At 35.7% G+C, this 26,519-nt stretch overlaps 1 protein-coding gene across 4 annotated transcripts in view; it reads right to left on the bottom strand.

Moving 5' to 3' along the window:
- Positions 1–387: 387 nt before the first annotated feature.
- NLN (neurolysin) overlaps positions 388–26,519 on the bottom strand; it is a 39,585-nt gene continuing 13,453 nt past the window's right edge. For 2 of the 4 annotated variants that reach the window (XM_015652461.3, XM_015652463.1), the window contains 11 exons: positions 25,512–25,660; positions 22,333–22,440; positions 20,162–20,264; positions 19,313–19,473; positions 17,910–18,045; positions 15,362–15,728; positions 13,780–13,981; positions 9,827–10,013; positions 8,679–8,807; positions 7,580–7,716; positions 388–3,326 (listed from right to left, as the gene is read on the bottom strand). In XM_015652461.3, coding sequence (XP_015507947.1) covers positions 3,192–3,326; positions 7,580–7,716; positions 8,679–8,807; positions 9,827–10,013; positions 13,780–13,981; positions 15,362–15,728; positions 17,910–18,045; positions 19,313–19,473; positions 20,162–20,264; positions 22,333–22,440; positions 25,512–25,660 — 1,814 coding nt within the window. In that variant the 3' untranslated portion in view covers positions 388–3,191. The remainder of the gene's footprint in view (positions 3,327–7,579; positions 7,717–8,678; positions 8,808–9,826; positions 10,014–13,779; positions 13,982–15,361; positions 15,729–17,909; positions 18,046–19,312; positions 19,474–20,161; positions 20,265–22,332; positions 22,441–25,511; positions 25,661–26,519) is intronic. The other 2 variants (XM_015652460.2, XM_015652459.2) reach the window with 1 other exon arrangement.

Below are 26,519 nucleotides of genomic sequence, written 5' to 3'. Positions count from 1 at the left end.
TTGCTCAGTGGATAATAGGCACTCTCCTGAGTTTCTGATTTTACCCTTTCCCTTTCAGATGAAGCTTTTGTTGTGAAGCCAAAGTCGAATTTGAATTCCTAATACAAGTAATCCTAAACACAGTGAAATTCTAAGAAGATAAAATATTAACTTTAAAAGGCATCTGTTTGTTACAGACAAAAACTACAAATTACTTCCTCATTTACTATAGTGAATACTTAGAGTTGGTTTGGAATAAACTCAGGCTTTCACAGAGCTTGACATTTAACTCAGGGGAAGCCTAGGTCTAGCAACTCTAAAACAGGTAGGGCTTTGTCAGATACCTGTGTTTTGGCATGGTTTCATATATGTGATTGTTTCTGATAGTGTCAAGGTCATTAACTCATGTTTGCAAAGCAGAAGTGTTTCCTGTTTTATTGGAGGACTCCATGTCACAGCCTTAGAATAGTGTCAGAGAAAGTTTTTCCTATACAAAGTTTTACACCTATTAGAGACAGGTGCAGAAACAGAAAAAATGTCTTTACCCAGGTTACTTTTCCATTCCAAGATCAGGTATTGAGAGTAAAAACATGAACATAAATTTTATAGAATCACAGAATAAGTTTTAGTTGGAATAAAAAAAGTCATTTAATCCAACCCAAATTTAATTCACAAGGCTCCAGGAAGCCAATATAAAACTTAGCAGACAAGTTTGATATGTTACCACATTAAGATTTTCATAAGCAATTCAGAACATACCCATTAGTCTTCTCTGCTGAGTGTAGTGTTAGCTATAGGCTGATCTGATTTAATTACTGCCTGATGAAGGAACTGGCTTCTACAAAAACAAATTACAGCAAATTCTATTCCTTTGGAACAGATATAGAACACAACACTTTCATTTGTGGTTACAATATGGTTTAGTTTTTCCTCCCTACACACATGGATATCCATTTGCTGCTGACATAACTGTACAATTATGCAGGCATTTTCACACACAAGTAACAGCAGACATTCTCCTGCTCTTCAGCATCTTGGCTTCTCAACACTGTACAACATACAAACACACACACTAAAGAGTAAGAAAATTAAAATGTCAATTAAATTGTCATAATTACCATCAGTACTGTTCTAACTCTAACTTTTAAATCACCACATGACTTTTTATCACCACATATTTTTGTCCATATACTGTACTTACAATTATCTACCTTGATCCAAGACTGCTGATTTATGCAGAGAAAGGTCTCCCTCATGTGGAAATCTGCCTACCAACCATAAAATAAAAACTGATTTTTGTTTCTTAATAAAGGTTCCATTGCCTAGGCTTGCAGATTAATTTGGGAAAAGTATAATTTAGTATATTTTTTACAATGTTTTCATTCTTTGGAGATATTATTACAGTGTGAAAGAAAAAAACATGTTGATAAGAGAATCACAAGAATTTTAAACATGTATAAAAAGATGGCAAAATACTGTAAGCAAAAGAATGTATGGGAAATCAATCTAGGCAAAATTCACAGGTTTTGGGGTAATCTTGTATCCATCAGTTTTCTCAGCTTTCCATTCTGGTCATGCTGAGTATTGTTCAAGGTCTTCTCATACTTGTGATTTCCATGTATTGCCTTTTCAGAACCCAGCATAACTGTGGCCTAAAATTGCAACTGACCATAAGAGTTAGATTTGTCTTAATTGTGTGGTCTGGTAAGACAATAGAGTTAATCTGTTTTGGCTACAAATAGTTATGATTCCTAACATCTACCTGGTGCAGTTCAAAGGTAAGTCCATTCAGATTTTCTATTTCAGAAACTAATTAAACTCATTTTTAACTCCCCAGTTTCAACATTTTTAAAGAAAAAAAAGGCAAAAAATGAAGCTTCTCACTCTGAGAAATACTCACAAATTGTGAGGACAATCTAAATTTCAGGTTTTTTCCCCTAAAACAAATGGACATCTTTGACCCAGAGTGAATGATATCAATTTTCTTTTGCTGAAAAAAGTCTTTTCAGTTGACCAGGCAAATTTTCTTAACTCATGGTTGAGCCAAAAACTATAGACCCCTACCATGTTTACAACTGTGGTCCAAACGTCTAAAATGTATTGGGTAGTAAATAAAATTTAAAAGCTGCTCATATACATGCTGTAATAGTAAAACCACAGTAAGATACCTAAGACAAGAAAAGTGCACTTGGATTAGCAGCTTTATTTGAATGGCGTAGAGTTGGCTTCTAAGACTTATTTTTCCTAATTTTGCATAAAACCTGCAGATTAATACCTCAATTACTTTTACACTCCTATAGCTGAAACTATTAAATCTATTGCACTTTTTTGTAGCATTTCTACATGCCATACCAGAAAGGAACAGAAAACCTTTTAATTGGCTTTTATCATTCCCATTAGGGATATTTTATTTCCTTCCTTCCTTATTTGTATCTCAAAATACTTAAGAACCCAACTGAAGCCATTATAATTGCTCAAGTACAATATTTTAGTGCCAGTGTTGATATAATTTGGAAAACGAAGACCTGATTTGTGGTCATCAACAAAAAGAGTGGTGGAATAACTGAAAAATCAGCCACAGATTTTGGCTGATTTTTCCCTTTTTAGTTATACTATTTAAGTATATAAATGGTACAATGCTTCAGAATTAGGTCTAAAGTAAGACAAAAACATATCTGCTGTAAAGGTATCTGGGGCAGGTTCTCAGACTTCTAATTTGTCAGGTAGCTGGACTGAATTCAAACAAAGACAAAATCAAATACTTCCTATCCATCAGAGACACTGGTGAGCCATCAATACAAGAGAGAATAAAGAATGAATCTGTTTCCTTTATTGCTGGTTGTATTCTTTTTATCCCCTTCAGTTTTAAAATTAGTTCACAAGACATAATTTAAGTGCATGTCTTAAAAGAGAAACATGGCATTAACTCCTCATATTGATTAGTATTAATTCATATTATTTCATAACAGTTTAAAAAAATTACCATCCAAATTCCTCAGCTTCTGCACATCTCAGAATTTTTTTCCCTGATGTGTTGAATTTTGTAGTTCCATGAAATTTTGTTTTAAAAGTCACATTTTTATTTATACAATTTTAAAAAATCATCAAAAAATGACCCAGTTTCCCTAGAATTATACATAGTTAAAATGTGAAATACACTGATGTTTCCAGTTCAGTCCACACTTAAATGCCATTACAAAAGAATCATAACTTTACTGAACATGTAATCCCTTACTCAGTAGGAAAGCTCTTTGGCTTGGTTTACGCTTCAAGAAATTTTGTAGCATATCCATTCCATCCAAAGATCCACCAGGTTTCAAAATGAGGTTTCTGTATTTCATCCCAGCCTGACAGAAAGTAAAGCAGAATGTTAGTACTTCTTATTTTGCCCCTTTTTCTGTTGCATATTTGCTGCATATGTAAAAATCTATTAATGATAACTTTCCTTCTTCCAGATTTTCCTAATACCTAATTAGGACATACCAGGATATACCATAAGTATAATTTAAATCTGCTGGAAGAATTCAAGAGAACAGAAATTTGACCAATTCTAATGAAATTATTTTCCTTGTGGTTTAACACTGGTTTTGAAGGTACAGTTAACTTGTCTGAAGGCATTCTATAAAGCATAACAAACACACAACCTCTTCAAAATCTTCAGTGAAAGACTACCCCTGTGACTGACAAGCAGGGAGAGGGAACCCAGCGTCCTGTCTCTAACTGATGATTTCTCTTTCTTTAATCTGTTTGGATTACAGAGATGATACTTCAAAGATAAAACAGGTATACCACTGTAGAATGGCATGGCACTTACACCCATATAATATACACAGTTGTACACATAAATAAAAACACATCTAACCCACCTATTAAAGTATCTTAGAGAAAATGAGACTTAACTCAGGTTTCAGGAAGAAACATTATTGCTTCAGAAAGAATGGATTCCTTTAAAAAAATCAGTGATGTTTCTAAGAAAACAAGTAATGAGGAGTTTCTTAAAAGGAAGTTGTATTTTATGGAACGTATATATCTGGAGAATTCTGGGCTTCTGAGACATGATTATAAATGAGAAAATGTTATTTTGCATGCACATGTCCTAGGGCCTCTGATACTGAAGAAGGCAATGTTCTTCCTTTCAGTCAGTGTATATACACATACACACTTCCCCACAACTCATCAAGACCACACTGCTTCCTCATGACTTGTTGGGGGGTTATGATTTTTCCTTTTGTTTCTTCATCTCATGGAATTCTGTCCCATATATTGCTAGGAAACAATAACTACCAATACTTAAGAAAACAAGAGATGTAGCTGGGTGTCACAACATTCCATTGAAATAGCCCTGGCTAGGAGCAGGTTACATCTGGCAACACAGAGAAAGGTGAAAGGTCCCGAGAGGTTTGGGGATGGCCTTTTGGTCAGTGTGGTTTCTGGGTTCGGGGGAGCTGTTTGCTGTTTGCTGCTCCGCCTGCCCGCTTGGAGCTCAGAACCGGCGCGTGTGGCACCGACCCTCTGCCCGCCTCGCCTTGCCGTGCCCACTCCTGGGCGCTGGACTCTGAGATCCCGATGCGGTTTCCCTGCACTGTAAAATCTGTTAAATTTTTCTTTTTTGTTTCCCGGCTAACTGGGGGAGTGATCCGGGACCAATGTGTCGGGTGTCCCCCTAGGCGGGAGCTCGGCAATCGCGACCAGTTGCTGCCTGTCCCTTCCCGCCTGGGCCGAGCTGCCATGACAGCATGGTGCCCGTGGCCGGCCCACAGCGCCCCCTGCCGGCCTGGCGGAATCCCCGCCCCGCCCCTTCCGGCGGGAGCAGCAGCGCCCCCTGCTGGCCGTGCCCGGAGCTGCAGCGAGGGGAGATGGATTAAACTGCAGGGAGGAGACTGTTAATGGGGTTTTCTGTTCTTGTTTGTTGTTATGGTTTGTTTGCCTTGTTATACATACATACCAGTAAAGAACTGTTATGCCTTTTCCCATATTTTTGCCTGAAAATCTCTTAGTTTCAAATTCACAATAATATGTAGCAAAGGGGGTCATATCGTCTATTTCAAGGGAGGTTCCCACCTTCCTTGGTGGACACCTGTTTTTCAAATCAAGACATGACTGTACTGTAAAAACAAGCAAAGGTGTTTTCAAGTGATGGGCTTCCATGACTTAATTGAACTACCATTTGCAGTGTCTGAATTACAGATGGAAAAATCTAAAATAAAATAAATATAAATAATAAGTCTAAAGAAAAATCACTGAAGTGTTGGTCACACTTCACTAATTTTTCTAGTTCGCTGAACATCAGCAGCAAATGAATATATTGTTCCCTGTAGTTTACAAGTATTTTTTGAGTAGACTTGAGTCTTTGCTATTGTCCCTTCAGAGCCAGAATACTGCTCAGTTCTAGGGAGATCAGAGGTTAGTTCAGATAATGTGCAAGAAGTGAGGAGTTTGGCTACCAATTAAGTTAGAGTTAATTGTTTGTGGAAGAATATTAATATGTTCAGTCTCTGAAATTAGGTTGTATAACTGTTGCTCAGAACAGGAGGAGAGGTTTAATTCAAAAAGGAAGAAGTAAGCCAAATTTCTGTAAGGCCTAGTCATAATACCTTATTTCCTTTTCTGCTGTTCTGAAAACTAGTCTAAATCTAGATATAATGAAGTACAAGTAACTACAAAAAACATACTGGTATCTATTTGCTTATAAAAAATTGTTTGTCCCATCCTGTGGGATGTTATTGTACTTGTTTGGGTTAAAAGAGAACTAGTTTGAAGAGATAACATTGAAGAGGGAGAGAAAAAATTTCCACATATATCCCTGAAGTCATATTAGCATTCACACAAAATGTTTGTGTGCACATAAGTCAGACAGTGAGTAACACACATAAATAATCACTTTTCTGCCTCACTTCTTAGCCTGAATAACAGGCTTCACAATAAAAGAGACACTAGTTTTCTTTCAGCTCTTCCACAGAGATATTCACTTTTAGCATAATTAGTTTATTCTCAAAGCCTCCCATAAACAGGCTAAGAAAAAAGAAATTCTCACAGAAAATCAGAATAAAAGACATCCCTCAGGAGAAGTAAAGGTAACAGAGCCATTTTGCCAAACTATGGCTTAGGGTTTTGACTATACATTCACTCAAAACAGACTTTTGAGACTAGACAGTAAAACTGATGGAACAAAATCATGATGGCACTGGAGGGAGGTGGACATGTCAGAACAAAAAAACTGACACAAAGTTCCACAGGTTTGGCACCAGCACCCTTAACCATCTTTCCCAAATGCTAGCAGTTATAAAAGCCAGCAAGTCTGAGCCCTCCATTCAATATCATTTTAAGATCCACATGAACAACATTTCATTGAAAGTTCTTTTATTTACTCACTTAGCTTGACACTTCTCTACTGCTCATTTATGAGAACGAGATTCCCAATGAATAAGCAGGTAGGTTTATTCTCGTATGTACCTGTTATGAATCCCTATCCCTTCAAGGTCAATCCTAACCTCCAAACCCTATGTTACTTCTTCTCTCAAACTGTGAAATTGGTCACTTTTCTTCAGAATATCCCTTTTAGGTTTTGTTGGCCTAACCACTGCCTCAGTTTCACAGTCCTACCCCATCTACTCTTTCGACTCCCCCTCTTTGTCCAGATCTAATCTTGTTTACTGTCTCCATCCTCCAGAGGGATAGACAGTTCTAGAAGTTCTGGTTGCTGTGATAAGTAAAGGCAGAAAAGAAGGCAAATTCCAGGAGAGGCAAAGGATAGTCATGCATTTTCTACTCTTTCCTTTATTCTTCTCTTGTATACTTTTATTGAAAGGAAGAAATAGTGCTGGAAGCTGAATTAAGAATGCAGTTAAGAGGATCAGGAAACCCCAAAGGTCTTTCCCAGTATAGAACTCGTCTGTCTCATCTGCAGCACCTCAACTCAAGTCTAATACTATAATCTCTAAAAAAGATTGCTAGAATTGGCAGGACTACTAACCACATCACTAATTATCCTTTTTTTCTGCTGGAGGCAGAAGAGGCTGAAGAATTACTTTAGGGAAAAAAGACACAGTAAGTCTAGAACCTCTTAATGATTTGGAGTTCAAAATGGACCTGGGATTTAAACCGAAGATGAGTCAACTTTCACATCATGTGTTGTGAAAAGATCAGAATAAATTCATTTTCTAAATTGTAACTACATAAAAGGACCACACAGTTAAGGTACAAAGAATGTAATGGAAATGTAAAAGAAACAGAGCACCACTATCGTACAAGTTTAACCAGATGAATACGCATCTGCTTTTGGATCCTGCAATGGAGGAATGTTTTTTCAGTCTAAAATTACAGAGGAAGGCATTAGACAAGGAAACACAGTATCTCAAAAGTACTGCAGTATTAAATATATGGTGATGTAAGAACTGTATTAAAATCCAAGTGCTCTAGGAAATTTTAAGATGGTTTCCTTAAAATTACTTTTACACCTTTTTTGATTTTGATCTGAACTCAACAGGTACAGAAGTAGTACTTGAAACATTATTCTTAGGGATCATGATGGCAATAAATGTGGATTCAGAGACAAAGTGCAACAGCAAAAAGAGTTTAGCAAAAAGTATTCAGCACCTACCTTTGGATTCATTATTCCTTCTTGCTTAAAGCAGCTATAAAAGATATCCATGGAAAACACTTCACTCCACAGGTATCCATAGTATTGACCATCATAACCACCTGCCAAATGTCCAAAAGTAGCCGGCATGTTTGTTCCTTGAAAAGTAAATTAACATAAAGTTATTGAAATTAAATACAGTAATTTCTTTGATGCATACAGTACTTCAACAATAAATTAATAAGTAATTTATATCAACTACTGTAGCAGTGTGGCAAATGGATATTGTTACTGCTACCAGTCCAAAACTCCCTTGAGAAAGCTGCTCGGGTTGGCACAGTCACTGTATCCACAACTCATGCACAACACGGATAAGTCAGTGAAGAAAAACCAAAAGGGCCTCCTATATGGAATTCCAGAGAGGTTTATTGCAACCCCACCAAAGGGATCCAGTGACCAAAGACCAAGACTTTCTGCAGTGTCTCAGGTTAAGTATAGGGTCAGGAGCCAATAGTCTAGGGGCACCAGGGCAAGGCAAAGGTCACCAACCTATAGGGGACAAGGTAAATTTTCCTAATCTTGCATAGCACCTGGGGAGAAGCATTTTGCCTCATCCTAAGCAGTCAGGCTTTCTTGAAACCTGTGGCAGACTTCCAGGGCATATGCCCAGAAATTCCCCTAGCAGGCTCAAGAGCTTGCTAAAACTACTTTGAAACTTTTAGCATAACGGGTCTGAGTATGCCTCAAATTTCTGAACATAGTCTGTTGAAACAGACATGTTGAACATCAACAATCTGTTGAAAACGAAGGAAACTCAATTTCCAGTTTTAGGCTACCTGTACATCCAACACAGATGTGACAGAACATCTAAAGTAGAATTCACACCGTGACACTCTAAAATATAACTTGTAAAAGGCTAAATTTTATATTTACCTTGTTCTTCCTTCAGAAGAGATCATTAAGATCATCCTAAATTCCAAAATAATTATTTCAGCTCCGTAACATAGATTATTTCATAAATAACTCTGTTTTTTGTATGCCAAGCATTACTGAGAAAGAAAGACATGTTAAATCAAACCATTTGGGGATGAAGCTGTATAAAAGCTTCATACTGACATACCTGGGGTGGCAGGAATTCCTAGAATCTCCATACAGTATTTAGCATATTCGTCTGCTGGGTCAACAGACAGCTCTGTGTGCAGTGCCTGGTCAACTTTGCTCAGAACAATCTGACGGAGGGTTAGATGTCCTAATTGGGTAAACACATTTAATTAACCAGTATCAAAATAGCTGGAGTTTCATTTGCATCTTTCTTTCAAAGATCTCAACCTGCATACTCAATTATTAGAATTTTGGAGTTATATGATTTCCATCTCCACTTACAAGGAGTTGAGAAGAATAGTTTTAATAAAGGAATTATGCTAAACTCCCTCTTCTTGAATATTACTTTCCTCATTGATAAAATCTAAAATAATGCAGATATTTTAAAAGCAAATTTTAATTTAAGCTTTTTTTTTAGAAGCTACAAGATATGAACCTTTAGTCAGACAAAATGCTTATGCAGCTAGAGCCTGTGCAAGCCACAAGGACAAAGACTTCTTGTTCAGGATAGGACAGTAGTATGAAATAAACACAAGTAGTTTAATGATGACTTGGTACCATAAATGGGAAGCTCTGATTACAAAAATAAAGAGGTGGGAGTAATAGAATAATAATGACATGACAGGTAATGACGTGAGATTACAATCTTAGTTTGGAGATATACATATAAAGTCTACAGCTATGCTGTCTGGGATATATTATGTCTGTTCACTAAATTTGCAAGTAACTTCCATATCTGCTAAGTGTCGCATGCAAATCAAATGCAGACGATACATGTAGATATACAGTGTCTTGCACAGTGCCTGGAGTACACATAAGATTAAAAACCCCACAAAAACCACACCAGACAATAACAGACTACCCTTCTCCACCCACCACACACATGACCAATTGTATATGAAAAAAGCGTATAGGTAAAAAAATTATATGGAGAGGAAAGATATTTTAGTCCTGTAGGTGGCCTGGAAACTCAGAGCTGCTACTCTTCCTGCAAAGAGTTCTATCTGTCATCATAGCCTTTTCTAGTGGGGTACCCACACAAATAAACCTAGAAAGACAGTGGTAAGTGCATGCACAGAAGAAATTTAATAGGCTTGTTGTGTTTGTCATCTTTTAAAATCATATATTTTCATACATATACAGTGGGGAGGGAAGGCAGAGGCATACCTGTATTAGCAAGTCTAGAGGCAGCAAGCTTCTCCAGAAGAGCGTCTCCAACATGGGATGCATCTTTATAATGTCTTGACAGCTGTTGTAGTGGCTCTTTTTCCCACACCCAGTTCTCAAACATTTGTGAAGGTACCTCTACAAAGTCTGTTTCCACATTAGTTCCACTAAACCTTGCAAAATCAGTCTACATAAAAAAAAAAAAGCCTTTGAATCAAATTAAAATAGAAGCCAGTATTTTTAGTAGAATATAATATTTAAGATGTCAAAATTTCAGTTTAAATCACAGGAAAAGGAATAATTTGAACAGACCAATAATAATAGTAATAATTTTTAAATGAAATTTAAAGAAAGTAGGAAAAAAACAGACATAAGACTACTACAAAGGAATAAAGTAGGGTACTCAGTAGTTATATACTGCATTATCTACTGGTATAGAACAGTACTGTAATTTTTTTTGTATTATTCATTTTTACCTTTTAGGCTACGACAGCAATACAAATGTTTTCATACTATCTTGTGACAATGATACAATTTGTAAATTATTACTGATTTTTGTTGTGTTTACCCCAAAGTAAAACAATAGACTCCAACTATGCACTTTAAAAAATTTATTGTATTGCAGTCTACCACACTGATTCACTTTACTTAATCAACTTATTCTATTAAGCTTTGCTCTATTTGTCATCATTTGAAATATATGTGGTTAACATATAACATAATTTTTTTAGATGGACTGATTAAATAAATAAATAAAATAAATCCGAGCAACCTTATCCATGGAAAGTTTTCAAATCTGACACTTTGATAAAAGAATCTTTCTTCTGAAAGCCAAGCACACTAGCACTTTTTTTAAAATTTGAATTGTTTAAATTTAGTATCAGCAATGACTTCATATTTAACAGGTTCCCCCAATATCAATTTTGAAGAAAAGTTTGTGCAGCTAAGAATCTTCATTAAAATATACTCCAAATCCAAATATTTCTAAGAAGTCACCTCTGAAAGACAGTTATTCAAATACACAGAAATTATTTAGTCTTATAGAATCATAGCATCATAAAGGCTGGAAAATACTTTTAAGATTATCAAGGACAAGGACCAACACAGCATCACTACGATATTCATGATTAAGCTGTTAACCTATGTTCTCAAGTACCACATTCAGATATTTTTTGAATGCTTCCAAGGATGTTAATTCTACCATTTCCCTTGGCACATTATTTCACAGATTTACAATGCTTTCAGAGAAAAAAAAAAAAATTTCTAAATTCCAACTTCCAATCTAAACCTTCCCAGGTGCAACTCAAGCCATTTCCTCTTGTACTGTCATTGCCTGGGAGAAGAATCTGACCCTGAATCTGCTCCTTTCAGGCAGTTGTAAAGAGCAATAATGTCCCCCCAGCCTCCTTTTCTCCAGGCTAAATACCCTGAGCTCCCTCAGCCACTTATGCTCCACACCCTTTCCCAGCTCTGCTGCCATTCTCTGGAGTCACTCCAGCACCTCAATGTCTTTCTTGTAGTAAAGAGTCCAAAACTGCACACAGGATTTGAGGTGTGGCCTCACCATTGCCCAGTACAGGGACACAATCCCTGCCCTGCTCCTGCTGATGCAGGCCAGGATGCCATTTGCCTTATTGGCCACCTGGGCCATGGTGCTCAGCTGCTGTCACCAGCACTGGCAGGTCCTTTTCCTCTGGGCAGCTTTGCAGCCACTCTGCCTCAGCCTGTGGAGCTGCCTGGGGTTGTTGTGACCCAAGGGCAGGACCTGGCACTGGGCCTTGTTGAACCTTATGCAACTGGTCTTCCAGATCCCTTTGCAGAGAATTCCTACCATCACTCCACCCTTGTTCTTGTAATGAGTCTACCCCTCTTGCCAGCCCAATTTTATTTTTTTCTTTTCTTTCTCATCAAAATACTAATAAAACATTTTAAGTGCTAGAAGAATTCTTAGTTGTCCTCTCTAAGAGCTGTTGATATTCTTACAGTCCATCCTCCCCTGGATGAGGAAATAGATCCTCACAGGATTACAGGCTTTTAAACTTAGTTTCTTGCAGGGTTACAAAAAAAGTGTCTATAATACAGGACATAACCTTGAACTGACATCTGTGTCACATCCATGTGTCTTCCTCTCATGTCTTCAGAAGAGCAACACAAAAGGAGTAAAACTTTCATCAACTCTTGCAGGCTGCTCAAATCCATAGACGTAAGCTGGCCCTTCTTACTGTCCTTGCTGAATAGCAGCTCTGAAGCTAGGAAGCACCAGCTTCAGGGAAGAAATGGCGATAGAAGTGGCCAGAACAAAAAGCAAGAGGCCTTCAAGATATCTTCATTTAACCATATACAAGTGCACCATAAAAAACATCAAGACATTTGGTTCAAGTTACTTCAAGAGGTCTCCTTCTTGAATAATGTGAACAAACTCCCTCCCTGTCCTGATCTCACTCTCCAACAGTATATCTCACTTTTCCAGTATATTAATAGAGTATCAGACCTTTATCAGCAGCTCAAAAATCCCTCCCAGTCTCATCCTTGCATAGCATTTAACAGTGAAGTCTTAACATGCTTAAACAAATCATCACATGAAACAAGGCAGTGCTTTGTCCACATGAATTCCAGAGGACAGGATATTCTTACGTAGGACAAGCAAGTTTGCACACATTCAAGTAAGCTATTTACGTGCAATACAGGAGAAGTGAGCATGGCAGCTGGGCACACAGAAAACGCCAGAGCAGCGCGAGAGACAACTGGAAAGCAGGCCTCTCTGATTTGTGTGCAATTCCAGAGCAACGGAAGTACATATATATTGAAACTGTGGGCTTCAGCTGTCCTGAAAAGACTCCAAAACATGGAGGCACATCCACACTGGCTGTCAAAATGCTGCAGTCAGTTTTGTACTGTTCTATACCAGTGCCAAATGTGTTACATTTACAAACACCTTCTATATTGCCTAGGTTTTATTGCTCAGTTTTTGATACCAGAAACACATATCACAGTGTGAAGGAGATAAAATAATAATTTCATTTTTACCTTTAAGATGGTTCAAAAATGTCTAAGCAAGCCTACCTACTTATTAACTCTGGGTTTAATATATGGATTTCTGTGATGACATTGTTTCTTTATTCTGCAATCCTAGTCTCTAGGATCATGGTCAAGAATGAAAATCTAATGTGGGTCGTTTTTTCTTGACCTCATTATTTTGTATTTGTTTATAGAGAAGATGAAAGAAGTTCTGCACAAAATCTGAATTTGAAGATAACTATGTGAATTTTTTGGTGTGTGAATACTGACACCATCTCTTTCTGAACTGTAAAATTTTCATTAGGCTAATAATAAATTTATCATCTGTAGTATCAATTTTACATGTAAGCAAAAATGAAAACAGAAATTGTACAACTTTATTGGTACCTTGATAGAAAATCTGAAACTACCTTCAGTTATTTCTGGTCACTGCAATAAACCTAGCCTGTCAGATAGGAAAAAACAAAATAGCTCAGGCAAGACTTGTTTTATGCTTGTGATGTCAAAAGTGATAGGTCTCAATCAACAGTACTAAATGCCAAAATGCTGGAGGTCATCTAGCTTCAGAAATTATTTTCATTCCTAGGTATAGCAACCTTTTTTGTTTCTAATACCATACCTCTACAAAACTAGAAGTAATAAAAAGTAATCTGAATAAAGCCATGACTGAGCATCTTCTGTACCTGTGATGAAGGAATACATCTTGCATGATGCAAATGCAAAAGTACATGTTCCTACAAAAATGTTTTTCAAAAGAAGGTGTAATTTTTGCTTCAGTTTTAAATAAATATTAAAACAAAAAACAACCTGACACTTCATAAAAATAACTAGAACTCCGCATACGTGCTTTACTAAAATTAGAAACTACCAAACTATACCTTGCTTTGCGAGAGTGGAGAAAGTAAGTCTTACACTGGAATAGAGACATCACTAACCTGTGCACATATCTGATGCATTACGTGACCGAATTCATGGAAGTAAGTCTTCACTTCATCATGTCGCAGCAATGATGGACGATCTGATGTTGGCTTTGTGAAGTTGGTTACCAGAGCAGCTACAGACATCAATCTGCTGCCATCAGAGAGAAGACAGCCAGGCTGTAGACCAAAGCAGGCTGCATGCCCATACTTTCCCTCTCTGTGTAAGAAAATATATCAGACACTATCTTCAAACCACAAGCTTGCTCACCAGAATGGTGAAGCCTATTCAAGAACAGGGAGAACCAGTCAGTGTCTCTACACAAAGTTTTACACAAAAAATGTACATATTTTCATGATTTCTAAGACTCAATAAGTTAAGAGTACAAGGGGGAAAAAAAGCCCCTTCTACTCTCATACTGAAATCACTACATTTCAATATTCCCAGCAGCATTTACAAGAATCTGAATGCTGAAAATATATATACTTCAGATGCCAGCTGTGTTTTAAACTGCTACTGCAACAGGGAGAACCTGGCTTCTGTTCTCTGATGCATTTTTTTTTTTTTATTACAGGAGACAAAAGAATACAGTACACTGCATTTTCACTGTGATGTAAGAGTTTAAAGAAAAAAATGCTTTGAAATTTTTGTCCTAAACTATTTAGTTAACTAAGATTAAGTAAGAGGAGGACACATATCTTCTGCCAATCACATGATATACAATAACATGGAAGCAGGTGAATGGAGACAGCTATGTTACCATAAAAAGAACAATTTATGTATTACTGTATATATATTTAGTAGCCTAATTTTCTTAGGCCAGAAAACCTTAAATCACCTTACATTAAAAGAGAATATCAGCAAATTTATAAAATGCTAAATATTAATCTAAAAAATGCTACACCAAAGCAAACAAAAAACCAGCGAGAAGTAGCCAAAAAGGACTAGCTCAGAATAAATCCTGTCAAACCAGTCTAGTCTCCTAATTGACAAAACACAGATGATACTATAAATAGCTAGAAAGGCAGCTGGAGAGCTACAGAGATCAACACGGCAGTAAATCTGAATGTATGCTCAACAGAAATCTATTCTTGATATTGATCTATTTGACTAGCAGTCTGGACAACAGGGTAGAAAAGACACAAAATGTAAAGAGCAACAGGGAGAAACTAGAACTCTTAGCTGACAGTAATTTAACTGATCTGAGCAGGCTGCAGTAACACTTCAACAGAAATGGAAATTAAAACCTAGTAGTAAGCTAGAAAGGAGAAAAGCTTGTAGATGCAAAAAATTATGGACAACTCACTAGAGAGCAGTACTACCAAAAGTATGAATGAAGAAGCAATGCTTCTCCATGCAATCTTCAATGAATATGAGCAACTATAAAAAAATATAGAATATAAGAAATATGGAAATATTTTTTATAAAAAGCGTAAAAAAACCTGAACACAGTCCAGGGAACAACTAAATGAACACAGTATTAATCTTGTCAGTGGAACAAATATTTACTTCCAAATGCATTTAATTTTAACTAAACAAGCAGCAACCCATTAAGACAAATTCCATTTCAAACATGTAAGCGAAACACTAAGTCATTACCTGGGGTAAAGATCCAAATAGAACTGCCCTAGCATTTCTCCTGTTGATTTATCCTTTACTGTATAAAGAGTAACACTGTCGTGCCAAACATGAGCACTTTCTATTTGCTCAAATTCAAGTCCCAGCAGCTTCTGGTAAATATTCAGTAGGCCTTCTGTAACAGCCTCAATTGGGAAGTATTCCTTCAGTTTTTCTTGATCTATGGAGTACTTCAGCTCTTCAGTTTTGCTCATATAATAATGAAGATCCCATGCATTGATTCTTCCATCATAATCAAAATTTCTTTCTTTACATTCCTTCTTCTTCAGATCTAGAATGAATTGTCTTTCTTCCTCAGCCAAAGGCTTCAGCTTTTTACTCAAATCATCTAAAAGAAAGATTGCCTTGGAGTCAACTTCCATGTTTCTTATCTATTACTATAAAATACATTCAACAGTTCAAGCACATACTCCAGAAGTGTGTGTTTTCCATTCATTCACCAACAGCAAGCAACATCTGTTTTCTTGTTCTAAGAAGTCTAAATTGCAGGCATGCTATAAATGATACAGTATTCCATGCAGGCCTAAGAGCAGAGTGAAAGGTTTTGGTAAATTTAGACTTTTTCCAAGTCATCATAAATTAAAAGTAACGCTAGATATTTATGCTTGAATCCTTTGATTTTACCTCATATAATCTCAGTATTCCTTATATATTTCTTCAGCAACAGAGAAAGACTACAACTACTGTTACTGAAAGGAAGTGCAACACAAAACTCAATACTTCTAGCTAAAGTCCTATAAAAAACCCAAAAGACCCAAGAATTTTTGCCTATGGGATGCCTGGCTTCTACACTAGCAGAGCTTCTGGATTTTAAAATCTATGATTTTTCCCAGCGTACCTTCCTTGGACAAGAAGGCATCATAGCACTATGAAGCAGACATACTGAATATAAAATATTTATTTTATTATATTTTTATATTTAAATTATATTATTATTTTATATTTTTATTAAATATAAATTATATAATTTAGATTTATATTAATAAAATGATTATGAAATATTACTGACACTTCCATGCAGTACATTCTGTACTTATTCTCTTGTAAGTATTTCTGGTCAATCAGAAACTTTTTTTTTCATTAAGAATTCACATTAATGTTCATTATTGATACCTAGAGTGTAAAATTTAGGAATTGTCACTCCTGCTCCCAGTAAGCATGTTATGCACTAAATGCAACCACATGATTGAAATACTGTTTGCAGCTTATACTGTGCTAAATTCAGAATATGTCATAGGAGAGAATGCTCTTCGTCATAGATGTAAGATAGCTTATGAACACATTTGATTTAAAACATGGTTAGGAACAAAGTAGAGCAAAACACACTGTCATGCTTGTAGCTGAGACTATACCAAAAGGACTAAATAAAAAGTGACAATTAATTTGATGTATATTCTCCCTGTGAGAATTACCATGAAGCATGATATTTATGAACAGAAAAGTATCTGATCTCATACTGTAAAAAACACAGCTGCTAACTTATGCGTGTCAGCTTCAAAATAAATGAAAAAACACAGTATTACAATAATATAATGGGAAAAAAGGTCTAAAATACTTCAAATACACTTAAAAACAACAACATTTAATAATAAATTAAAAGCAAGTGATTAATTGTCAAGTATATTGAAAACTGGAATTGCCAAATATGGATCTTCAGGAGAAATGCATCAGAATTATGGATTTAGAAAGAGGAGCATATGAACATCTTTATTGAAGTATAAGCACAAAACTCCACTACCATGAAACACACCTTATTTTTGTACTAATTTATTTGTGGGGGGTTACTTGGATGATACATCAATATACACTCCTACGTGGTGTTAGGACACAGTAATAAAGGAACACACACTATTCAGTGGAGCTAGCAGGAAGCAGAAGCTAACTCTACATCCAAGACTCCACTGACATCAACAGGATGACTCTAAATTAATTCATAAACTGCTATGTTTAAGAATTTTAAGATATCTCTTTTCAGATCAAATTCCATTACAGGGCTTTCGAATTTCAGATTTAATCCATCACTCCAGATACAATTTTTTAATTCAGCCCATGGAAATTGCATCATCTCATATAGTAAACTTTTGTTATATTTAATGCAGCTGTATCAGAAAAAGATACCCAGGCTACAGATGAAAAAAAAATGGGAACAAAAAGCTGTAATTCTGATGCAGCCTCTTGAACTGATAAAATTGCTTAAGCTGCACATGTTACTCTGGTTCTAAATGAGGGTAACTGAATTTTGTGGAAGAGAAAGGCTGAACCACTTGCTTATACTGGTTGTCACAAAGCAGTTATTCTCAGAATTTGCCTTGTGCTTCCTGATTTGGAACAACTTCATTTGTACAGTTATGATCTAAAAAATATATATGCCAAAACAGAGGCAGCAGAGTTCCTTTTCTGGCTAAGCCTCATGGACACTGTGACCCAGTTATGTATTTAAATTCATCTTGGCTGAGGGAACATGTTACTACATTAAATATACAAGTATTGCTTATAAATATGAACAAACCTAAAAAAGTTGTTACGTTATCTGTGCTCTTTGCAGTGTTTACCTCCAGGACAAAGTTGGCATGTGTATTATAACCAAGAAGCTCTGCTACTTTTGCCCTTAGTGGGAGCAACTGCTGCAAAATTTTTGTGTTCTCCTAAAAAAGAAAGCAGGCAAATTTGTAAAATGAAACCAGAAAACACACGTTAACAAAACAATTATCTCAATAATATCTGTAATCTTATGAAATAGAAAATATTTTAAATGAAACACTTTCACATTCAAATATAAAATAAACCAAGTTTAACTAGATCCTTGGAATATTTTTTCTCAGTCCTTGTAGGTAGCTAGATTTCTAGTTGACCTTATTCATTACTCTTCTTATTATAACAACTTATCTTTTTTTAATTAATCAAAATATACACCATTTTCTTTTACGTTGTGAAGAGTTTATTTCCTTTATCAATCATTTACATGTGAAAGACAAAAAGGAAATTGCTGACAGCAAGCTTAATTGCTTGTTAGTAATGAAGAAAGATTGCTAATCTATTGTGTCAACATTCAAAACCGGTTTGCAAATTTTCCTGTTTTGCCACTCTAACAATAGCAGTCAGAGAAAGATCTGAAACAGAAAACTCCAGACCTTGACCTTGATGTATTGAAGAATCCTCAAGAACCTGAAAATACAACTGTGTAAACCTCTAGTCTGGAAAAGTGAGATTTGTCAGGGGAAAAAAAATTAAACACTAGATTTGAAGATTGTCACACAGTTTTATCATTAAATCTCTTTATGTGTGTTGACTTGCAAAGTGTTCAGTTCCTGGTGCCATTTTATCTTACCTTGTACTCATCACATTCCCAAGCATTTCAAGCACAAAAGGTCAACTCTGCTATTGCTTTCTAATGCATGATTGGTACTATTGTCTGAATGATATATCCTCTGTCCTTAAATGCTTTTTTTATTTTGTACCTGTCTAGTTGTGCACATATGCAATCTGTTATATTCACATTTAATTATCTGTATTTATAATTAAAACATGTTCTTAAATAACTCCTCTCTATTCCAAAGAATCCCAAAGGACTACAGAAGCCACAATCAGACATCCTTTTCTGTGAGGAAAGTGCCAGTAAGGGTCTGTGGAGCACTGTAGGGAAATTTCAGAGAAGATCAAAATCCCACTTCTATTAACAGAACCACTTGAACATTAAGATGCAATACAAATATGCACATAGAGGCAGATTGTCAACTTCTAAGGTCTCAGGACATCAGAATAAATTGGAGCAAGGTATTGTTAAAGGTGACACTGATAAGTTCTGATTCCAAAATACTTTACACCGTGCAAAATTCAAACGTAACATTTGAATGTTTAGCTTCATTTTTCAACTCTGTCATTACACTGTAGAACAGCCAGTACACAACATACCTCTTTGCATCTCGAGTTAAAGGCAAATTCCATTTTTCTTCTGGTTTCTGAAATGCAGCACTTCTTCATAACAGGAAAATAGTGCGGATACTTTAAGGTAACCTTATATTTGTCTTTCTCAGTCTTCTCTAAACTGTTAATAAAGTCATCAGGAAGGCCATCTATAGAATACAATTTAATAAACTATGTTTACTGAAATTATCTACTCCCCTCTGTTTTGGTGAGACAGTTACATTTGTTTTGCTGCAATCTACTTTGACATCAGAAATCTCCATAGAAATATACCTCCCTTTTTACAATTATTTACTAAAGCTTTTTCTAATTCCTCCAAGCAAAACAAAATTTGGAAACACCTGACAGCAAAAGAGAAATACATGTAAGGCCACCACTAAAAAAACTGAGTAACATAAAAAAAAATCTCTGTTATTAGAGCATATTTTATGTGATGCCCTTCAGATAATGAATGCCTAAATTCTCTGTCACATGAAATCTCTAGCTTGGTTTAAATTACTGAATCAGTTAAACTTTATTGCAGGACAAAAAAAGCTTTTCCAATAATTACACATTGGATTGCTTGATGATAACAGAGAAAAGGAACAGAGTAAAGTTATCCTAAAGGAAGTAGGACCAACAATCTAACTTGATGCAAGGCAAAAACCTCAGGAAGCAAAAATGTATGACAGCATGAACACCTGCAAAAGATAACTCTGAACTGATTCTGGAGAAGGACTAAAAAAAGAAACAGAAAAGACTGGGAAATAGAATTTCACTCATACATGAGGTAAAAACCAGCTACTCCAATAAAAACTGGAAGGTTGAAAAAACAGAAACAATAAGCATCCTACTCACCAAGTTCTTCCTTAGAAAATACAAGAAATGTGTTTTCCTCATTCAGGTTTTTGTTAAAGTCTATACACAGCTCACTCAATTTTTTCTTCATTGCCTTTATTTCCTGTATAGGGTATAAACTGAACTCAGTGGAAAAACAAAAATCAAAGTTGGCAATTTTATCCTCTACATGAATGAATAACATTTCCTTTCTTTTCATAGGCTCTCTACTAACCAACAGTAAATACCAGGACTGAGCAAATAACACACTGCAGGTATCACCATACTTCATACCCTGTCTTCCTTTTATGTTTTGTTTGGTCCTGAGCAATATTGTTGCCAAGGGCTATCACTCCAGCATTTTAAACTCAGCTTAGAGAGGACTGAACACATTCACAGTTTCATGTGCTAACCTTCAATTGTTTTTTTTTTATTTGAACAGCTAAATTACAATTTTAAGTGTATAAATATCCACGGAAATCAATGAGAATGAAAAGAGTAAAAAAGCATGTGACTTACTCAAAAACACTGTTTTGTAATTGTACAGGTATGGTATGGTAGAAAGAAGAGGCTGCTCTCAAAACACAAAGCCATTCTAAAACCTATTTTAAAACCCTGATAGTCATTTTTTTGAAACATTTTCTAATATAGCAAGTTTCTACATGTTATTGTCAAGTTCAAATAAATGTAGTTACAAGTAAGAGAATGCACACTATAAAAAAAAAAAAAAGCTAAATATAATAAAATAAAAAGCTAAATATAATTCAACTATTTTCCTCTAAGGAATTTCCAAATATCTTGAGAGGCATCAGTTATAGGAAAATGCACATCAAACTGCACTCACTAGCAGAAGGATGTGGATGAAGATTGATTATTTTCTACAAAGGGTTAAGTCTATTCAACAGTCAGAAATAAAGGTCAAATTATAGTTAGAAATATCACTCAGAATTTGAAGATAACTATGTTGGCATCTGTAGAATCCCACAAGATAAGGGCCAGTGTGTATGTCTGAAACACCAACAGCAGGATAGCTAGGGCACCAGCCAAGGACTGTAGGTAACAACAGCCAAGGACTGCTGGCAGTAACACAGTGAGAAAGAACAAGATGTGACTGGACAAGGGGCCATGCAGAGGTAGGACAGCACTTTTCTGGGACAAAGGTCTTTGATTTTCCTCCTAGAGATAAGCACAGCTCAGTACAGGACAAACAGAGAAATGAGAAGGAGCAACAGGTCTGGAACATAGAGAGGGGGACTACCAAAGGCTGCCAAAGCCCTCTGACCCATTTCCAGAACAGCGTAAAGAACAGACTGTGCATGATGATTAATTTACACAGAAATTGCAAAACTTTTCTCTAGGGCAAGGAAAACTTATCTATAAAACAGTACCCCCACCCAGGACCAGGAGGTACCCCCAAGACTCTGGACACCTAGGCAGCTGGATTGATGCTCGAGGCATGAATGGTCATGTCTCTTTCTCCCTTTCTTCTTTCTCTCTTCCCCTCTTTTATTAATTTATCTCTTTGTCTTTTCCCTGTCACTGTATCCCTTTTATACAAAACCCACTCCCATGTGCTTATGCTAGGTCAGAGACTAATGTACCAATTTCCACACCAAGTATATAATTTACTAATAAAAGTTTTTAAGCTTCTGCAGACCTTAATTCTGTCGTTCCTTTCAACCACAATCATCTACATGAATCTTGGGTGCTCCCTTCCCATTAAGGGTGAGATGCTAGCATCTCATGCTAACAATTTGACTTCCTGATTTTCTGAAGTGACAATTGCTTTGTAAATCAGCTCTCCCTTAATGAAGAAAAATTCTCAGAGCAGCTTGTTTTCTCCTCTAACCTACTTTGATTTTTTTTTCAGGTAAAATGCTAAAATCTTGGACACATTTTACTACATCAATTAACTGAAACTAGTGTAGCTGTGTGTTTGCAACAGTTATACATACTTTTGAATAGAAATGCAGACTCACTAGTAGTATTTTCTGAGAGGTCTCTTCTATCAGATTAGTTTAAAAACCTTCAAGTGATTGAAGTTTAAAGGATGGATCTGGATCTAAGATGAGTTAAGATTAGAGCAGCAATTCAGCAGGTCCAAATGAAGTTCAAATACATGCTAACCAGCCCTAAATTTATCTCTTCAACAGTTGCAACCTTTGCTTTATAAACAAATAGTACATATTTACTTTCTGCACTTCTTTAGGAAGATGGAGTCCGTTTCTTCTCCCCACTTGAACAGACTTCTCTAGATATCGCTTTGTTTCAGGTTTTACATTTTCAAGATCACAGGTTTGCTGAAATGACAGAATAGAAAAATTCAATTTATAACATTTACTGTATGAACCATACCAAGCATTAGAAGGGTTTGAACAGAGTTCTTCTTTAAAACACTGTCATATTAAAAAAGGAAACATTCTGGATTTTAATGTGAAGAACTTCCCTAAACAATAGTATTTTTATATTCATGTAGAATGTTTGAAAAATAATATTCTTTTACCAAGTGTCTCAGCACATTTACATGCTGTCATAATGGCAAACCCTTCCAGTTTACAGTATAGTGCATTTAAGCTTCTTCTGTAGAGATCACTTTCTTTAAGATAGTAGGAGAAAATCAATGCTGTAACACTGTGCCCTATAAATAAGAGGGATTGAAAAAGAAATCCCAAAAGATTAGAAGTGTCACTTAAGAATATCAGATGGCATACAATGTGAGCATATTTGTCTTCTCCAGAACCAAGATATCAGTGACAAAAACAAAACAGTATCACAGAAAATTCTGAGTTGGAAGAGGCCCACAAGGACCATCTTCTTGAATATACTACATTCACAAAATTTTGGAACTTTCCAGAACTTTTAGAACAGGTTGATGATTTTATATACCATTTCACACTTGTTTTGGAAAGCCTTGCTACTTTATTCCAGGAAGAAACCTACAGGCAGAGTAAGAAAAAAAATCTACTTAGAATTCCATGAACAAAACCTGAAGCAGCTCTTTATGTCAGGCCGTTTCCTGAGGGCATGTGGGTGGGGAGAAGACTGGCAACATTCTTAAGCATGCCTCTACTAGTCACCAGATTCACCTTTATTCCAAGTTTCAAACCTCAACATACAAGTTTTTCAAAGAGTAAGATATGGAGCACATTCAATTTTATGCAGAATTTTTTCCCCCTAATATGTGGGGAAAATAAAGTGACTACATTATTTTAATATTTTCTTAAATTTAATGTAAAAACCTCATTTTTCTCCATCAACAGCTCTTAAATTAAGCATAATTTAGAAAGAGTACTATTGTTAACTTAGAAAAGTTTAGCACCCATTAAGGGGAGCTAAAGCATTCCACATGTCACTGAGGCCAAGCAGATTTGCTCACCTCTTAGTATGTTATAAATAACATGGAAGTGTGAGGGCCCTCACTGTCCTCACCCCATTTTAATTTGGCCCCATGAAGGATCATGAAACTGAATTAATCTACCTGAACTATTAAATCCCCAGTGTGGCCATGAAAAATCTGATTTAATCCAACTATCTGCTGCTTTTTTGAACTGATGAAATAATTTCAGCTGAAATCTGAATTCTGTTTGTGGAAGTTCATTTTTCATGTGTTCCTGGAGCCTGACTTTTTAGCTGCAAGTTTCTAACAGGAGGAGGCATTAGAAATTTGGGAAAAATTAGTAAGAACTTGATGATTTGGAAATAGCAGTATTTGACCAGTCTGGCACTACTGGAAATTTCATGTGTGTTTGAGAGCAAAACTCTTACTACTTTTACAGTTATTAGAAATGGATATATACTCAGAAGCTGCATCTCAGGCAAAGTAATACTAAAACATGCTTGCATGCTGCAGTTATGAAAAATTTCTAAAAAACTTAAATGGAGACTTAAGCAAAAATTCTGTTATAAAGGTCAAAGATTGCTGCAAGGCAAAATTAAACAGGAAAACACCAAATGAAAAAAAAAAATTTAAGAAAGTAATAGTAGTGAATAACGGTAACCAGTGTTCACTACCTACTGTCAGATTGTCATGTAAATTAAAAATAGATAGATACACAGATATGTTACATAGTCCTCAATGTATCTGTGTATTCTATAGTGGAGGGTGGGGAAAATCCCAGTAGATAATACATACAAATCAAGCCTTTTAATTACTAGCAACTGAGCAAGGGAAGGAGAAAAAAAATCAACATAAAGTACAGGGGGGGGAAAAAGTCAACAGAACGTACCATCTGCCAGCATACAACAGAACATACTCAAAATGAGCTTATTATATACTTTCACAAACATGGAACAAGATTACTGAGCTAGAGGAGAACACTTGAAAGTTTCCCTGGAAAACACAGCAAAAAAAGACAATGGTAATGGAAGGTACTTTAGCATGGTTCTGCAAACATTATTCTGATTCCTGGTCAAGCCCGCAAAAACCACAAATGGTGACTCCACGAAATAAGCCTCTAGTATCTTAGAAGCATTACAAGAAGATTAAAATTCACTGGGGTTAAGAGGAAAAAAATCACATATAAAACAGAAAAACACATATTTTTTCATTATCACATTAGATAGCTTCCTTGCATTATCCTTACATTGCACTTTTAAGAAAATTACTACTAAATGTCATCAGACATATCGGAACAAAATCAAATATTCTTTCTGTTTGAGCTACAAAAAAAACCAATACAAATGAAGAACATGAGATACCTACTGGTGTTCAATTAAAAGAGAAGCTAAACAGAAACACAAAGGAGATAGAAACTAGTTCAACAGTAAATGTATCTTTTAACATAGTTTTATTTTCAGGCTGAAGAAACAGATGAAGAAGAGGATACAAGGTAATTGTCTATAATTAGCTGATGAAAAGAGGTAATCTCAGAGATCAATCCCATTTATATGTTCTCATTAACCTTCTAACTTAAAACTGCTTTTAGATTCAAAATTCTCAATATTTTCAATAATGCAGAATTTTGGACACATATTCAAAAGCAGTATAAGCCAATGTAAGTATACTGCTATATTGCCTCTTTTCTTTCTTCCCTCCTGGAACAAGCTTGGTCAGAAGAAAACAACAACAAAAAAATTTCCTAATAGGTTTCTGTCTTTTAGTTTAGATTCCTTGTATCATTTTTTTTGAAGACTAGACAAAAGTCAAAGCTACTGCAATGGAGAGAGAAGGATACACAGATCTAGATAAGAGAAAGAATAGGAACAGCAGAAACAGATGTTTTCTGCTGTATTGCAGTGTCCCACTGGAAAGATCTGAGTGGCACAGACACAGAGGAAACATAAAGTCATCTTGAAAAGCATTGTGAATACCAATTAATTTTAGATAAATTTAGATACATGTCACAACTAATGCAGATATACTGTTATTTACCTGTAAATAAACAATCTTCTGAAACACGTCTTCTCTCATGCTCATCTCCACATCAAAATTTGACAGTTTTTTGTCAGCTTCTGTACTTGCTAAGCGTATCTCTTTGTCAGTGGAGACGTGCTGGGGAAAATCCAACATGCTTCTTTCCACTGTTTAAATAAGATGCATCAAACACAGAAGAATAGACATGCTTTAAGGATCTTTCCCTCTTCTGACATTTATAAAAGACATAAGAAAAAATTATCCAAAGCAACCTAACACATAAAGCATACAAAGTGATTACAAGTAATATAAAACTGAAGAGGTTAAAAGGACAAAACCACACACCATTTTAACAAATAAACTTTTTACAGAAGATTTCTAAACCCCAAGCCTAATTATCTCACCATCTTCTACAAAATCAGCTGATTGGTATATAAATACATTAGAAATGCTTCATCTTCCAAAAGTCATGTAAGTGAAGACTGACATTTCATAGCTGGCACACATGCTTCTGTGTTAGCATTTAAAGTCAGAAGCTCTGAATCTTTCAAACATGCCCATCTGTCCTGAAGTTATTTTTGCATTGTTATGAGCACAGTGTCAAATCCCCATGTACTGTACTCGTCTGTGTTTAAGGAGAAACAACATGGCAAACAGGGAAAATGCTGTCCATGCATTCTGAACTTCTAGAGATTGGAAGCTGAGTAATATTACATTTCTAGAATATACTTCTGAGATTAAGTAAATCCTAGATATTTAAGGAACATTACATCTTCAAAGACATTGAATAGATATCCTAAAATAGAAATTAATTTGCTTAATTAAAAATCAAATTATATGTCTTTATCATCTACCTTTCCAAAAGTGTTTTTTAGAGTAACAACATATTCGGCTGATTTAAAGCTTTGTAATTTTATGTGATGTGCAGTAATTTTATCAAGCTCTGAGACAGATTCAGAAACAGAACCATGGGCATGTGATTCTTTTTGAAGTCCTTAGAAAACTTCCCCTTTTACCTCCTTCCTT

Source organism: Parus major, chromosome Z (genome assembly GCF_001522545.3).
Source record: "Parus major isolate Abel chromosome Z, Parus_major1.1, whole genome shotgun sequence".
Classification (NCBI taxonomy): domain Eukaryota; kingdom Metazoa; phylum Chordata; class Aves; order Passeriformes; family Paridae; genus Parus; species Parus major.
Note: the sequence above shows the minus strand (reverse complement) of the source record. Positions and strands in the feature narration are given on the sequence as shown.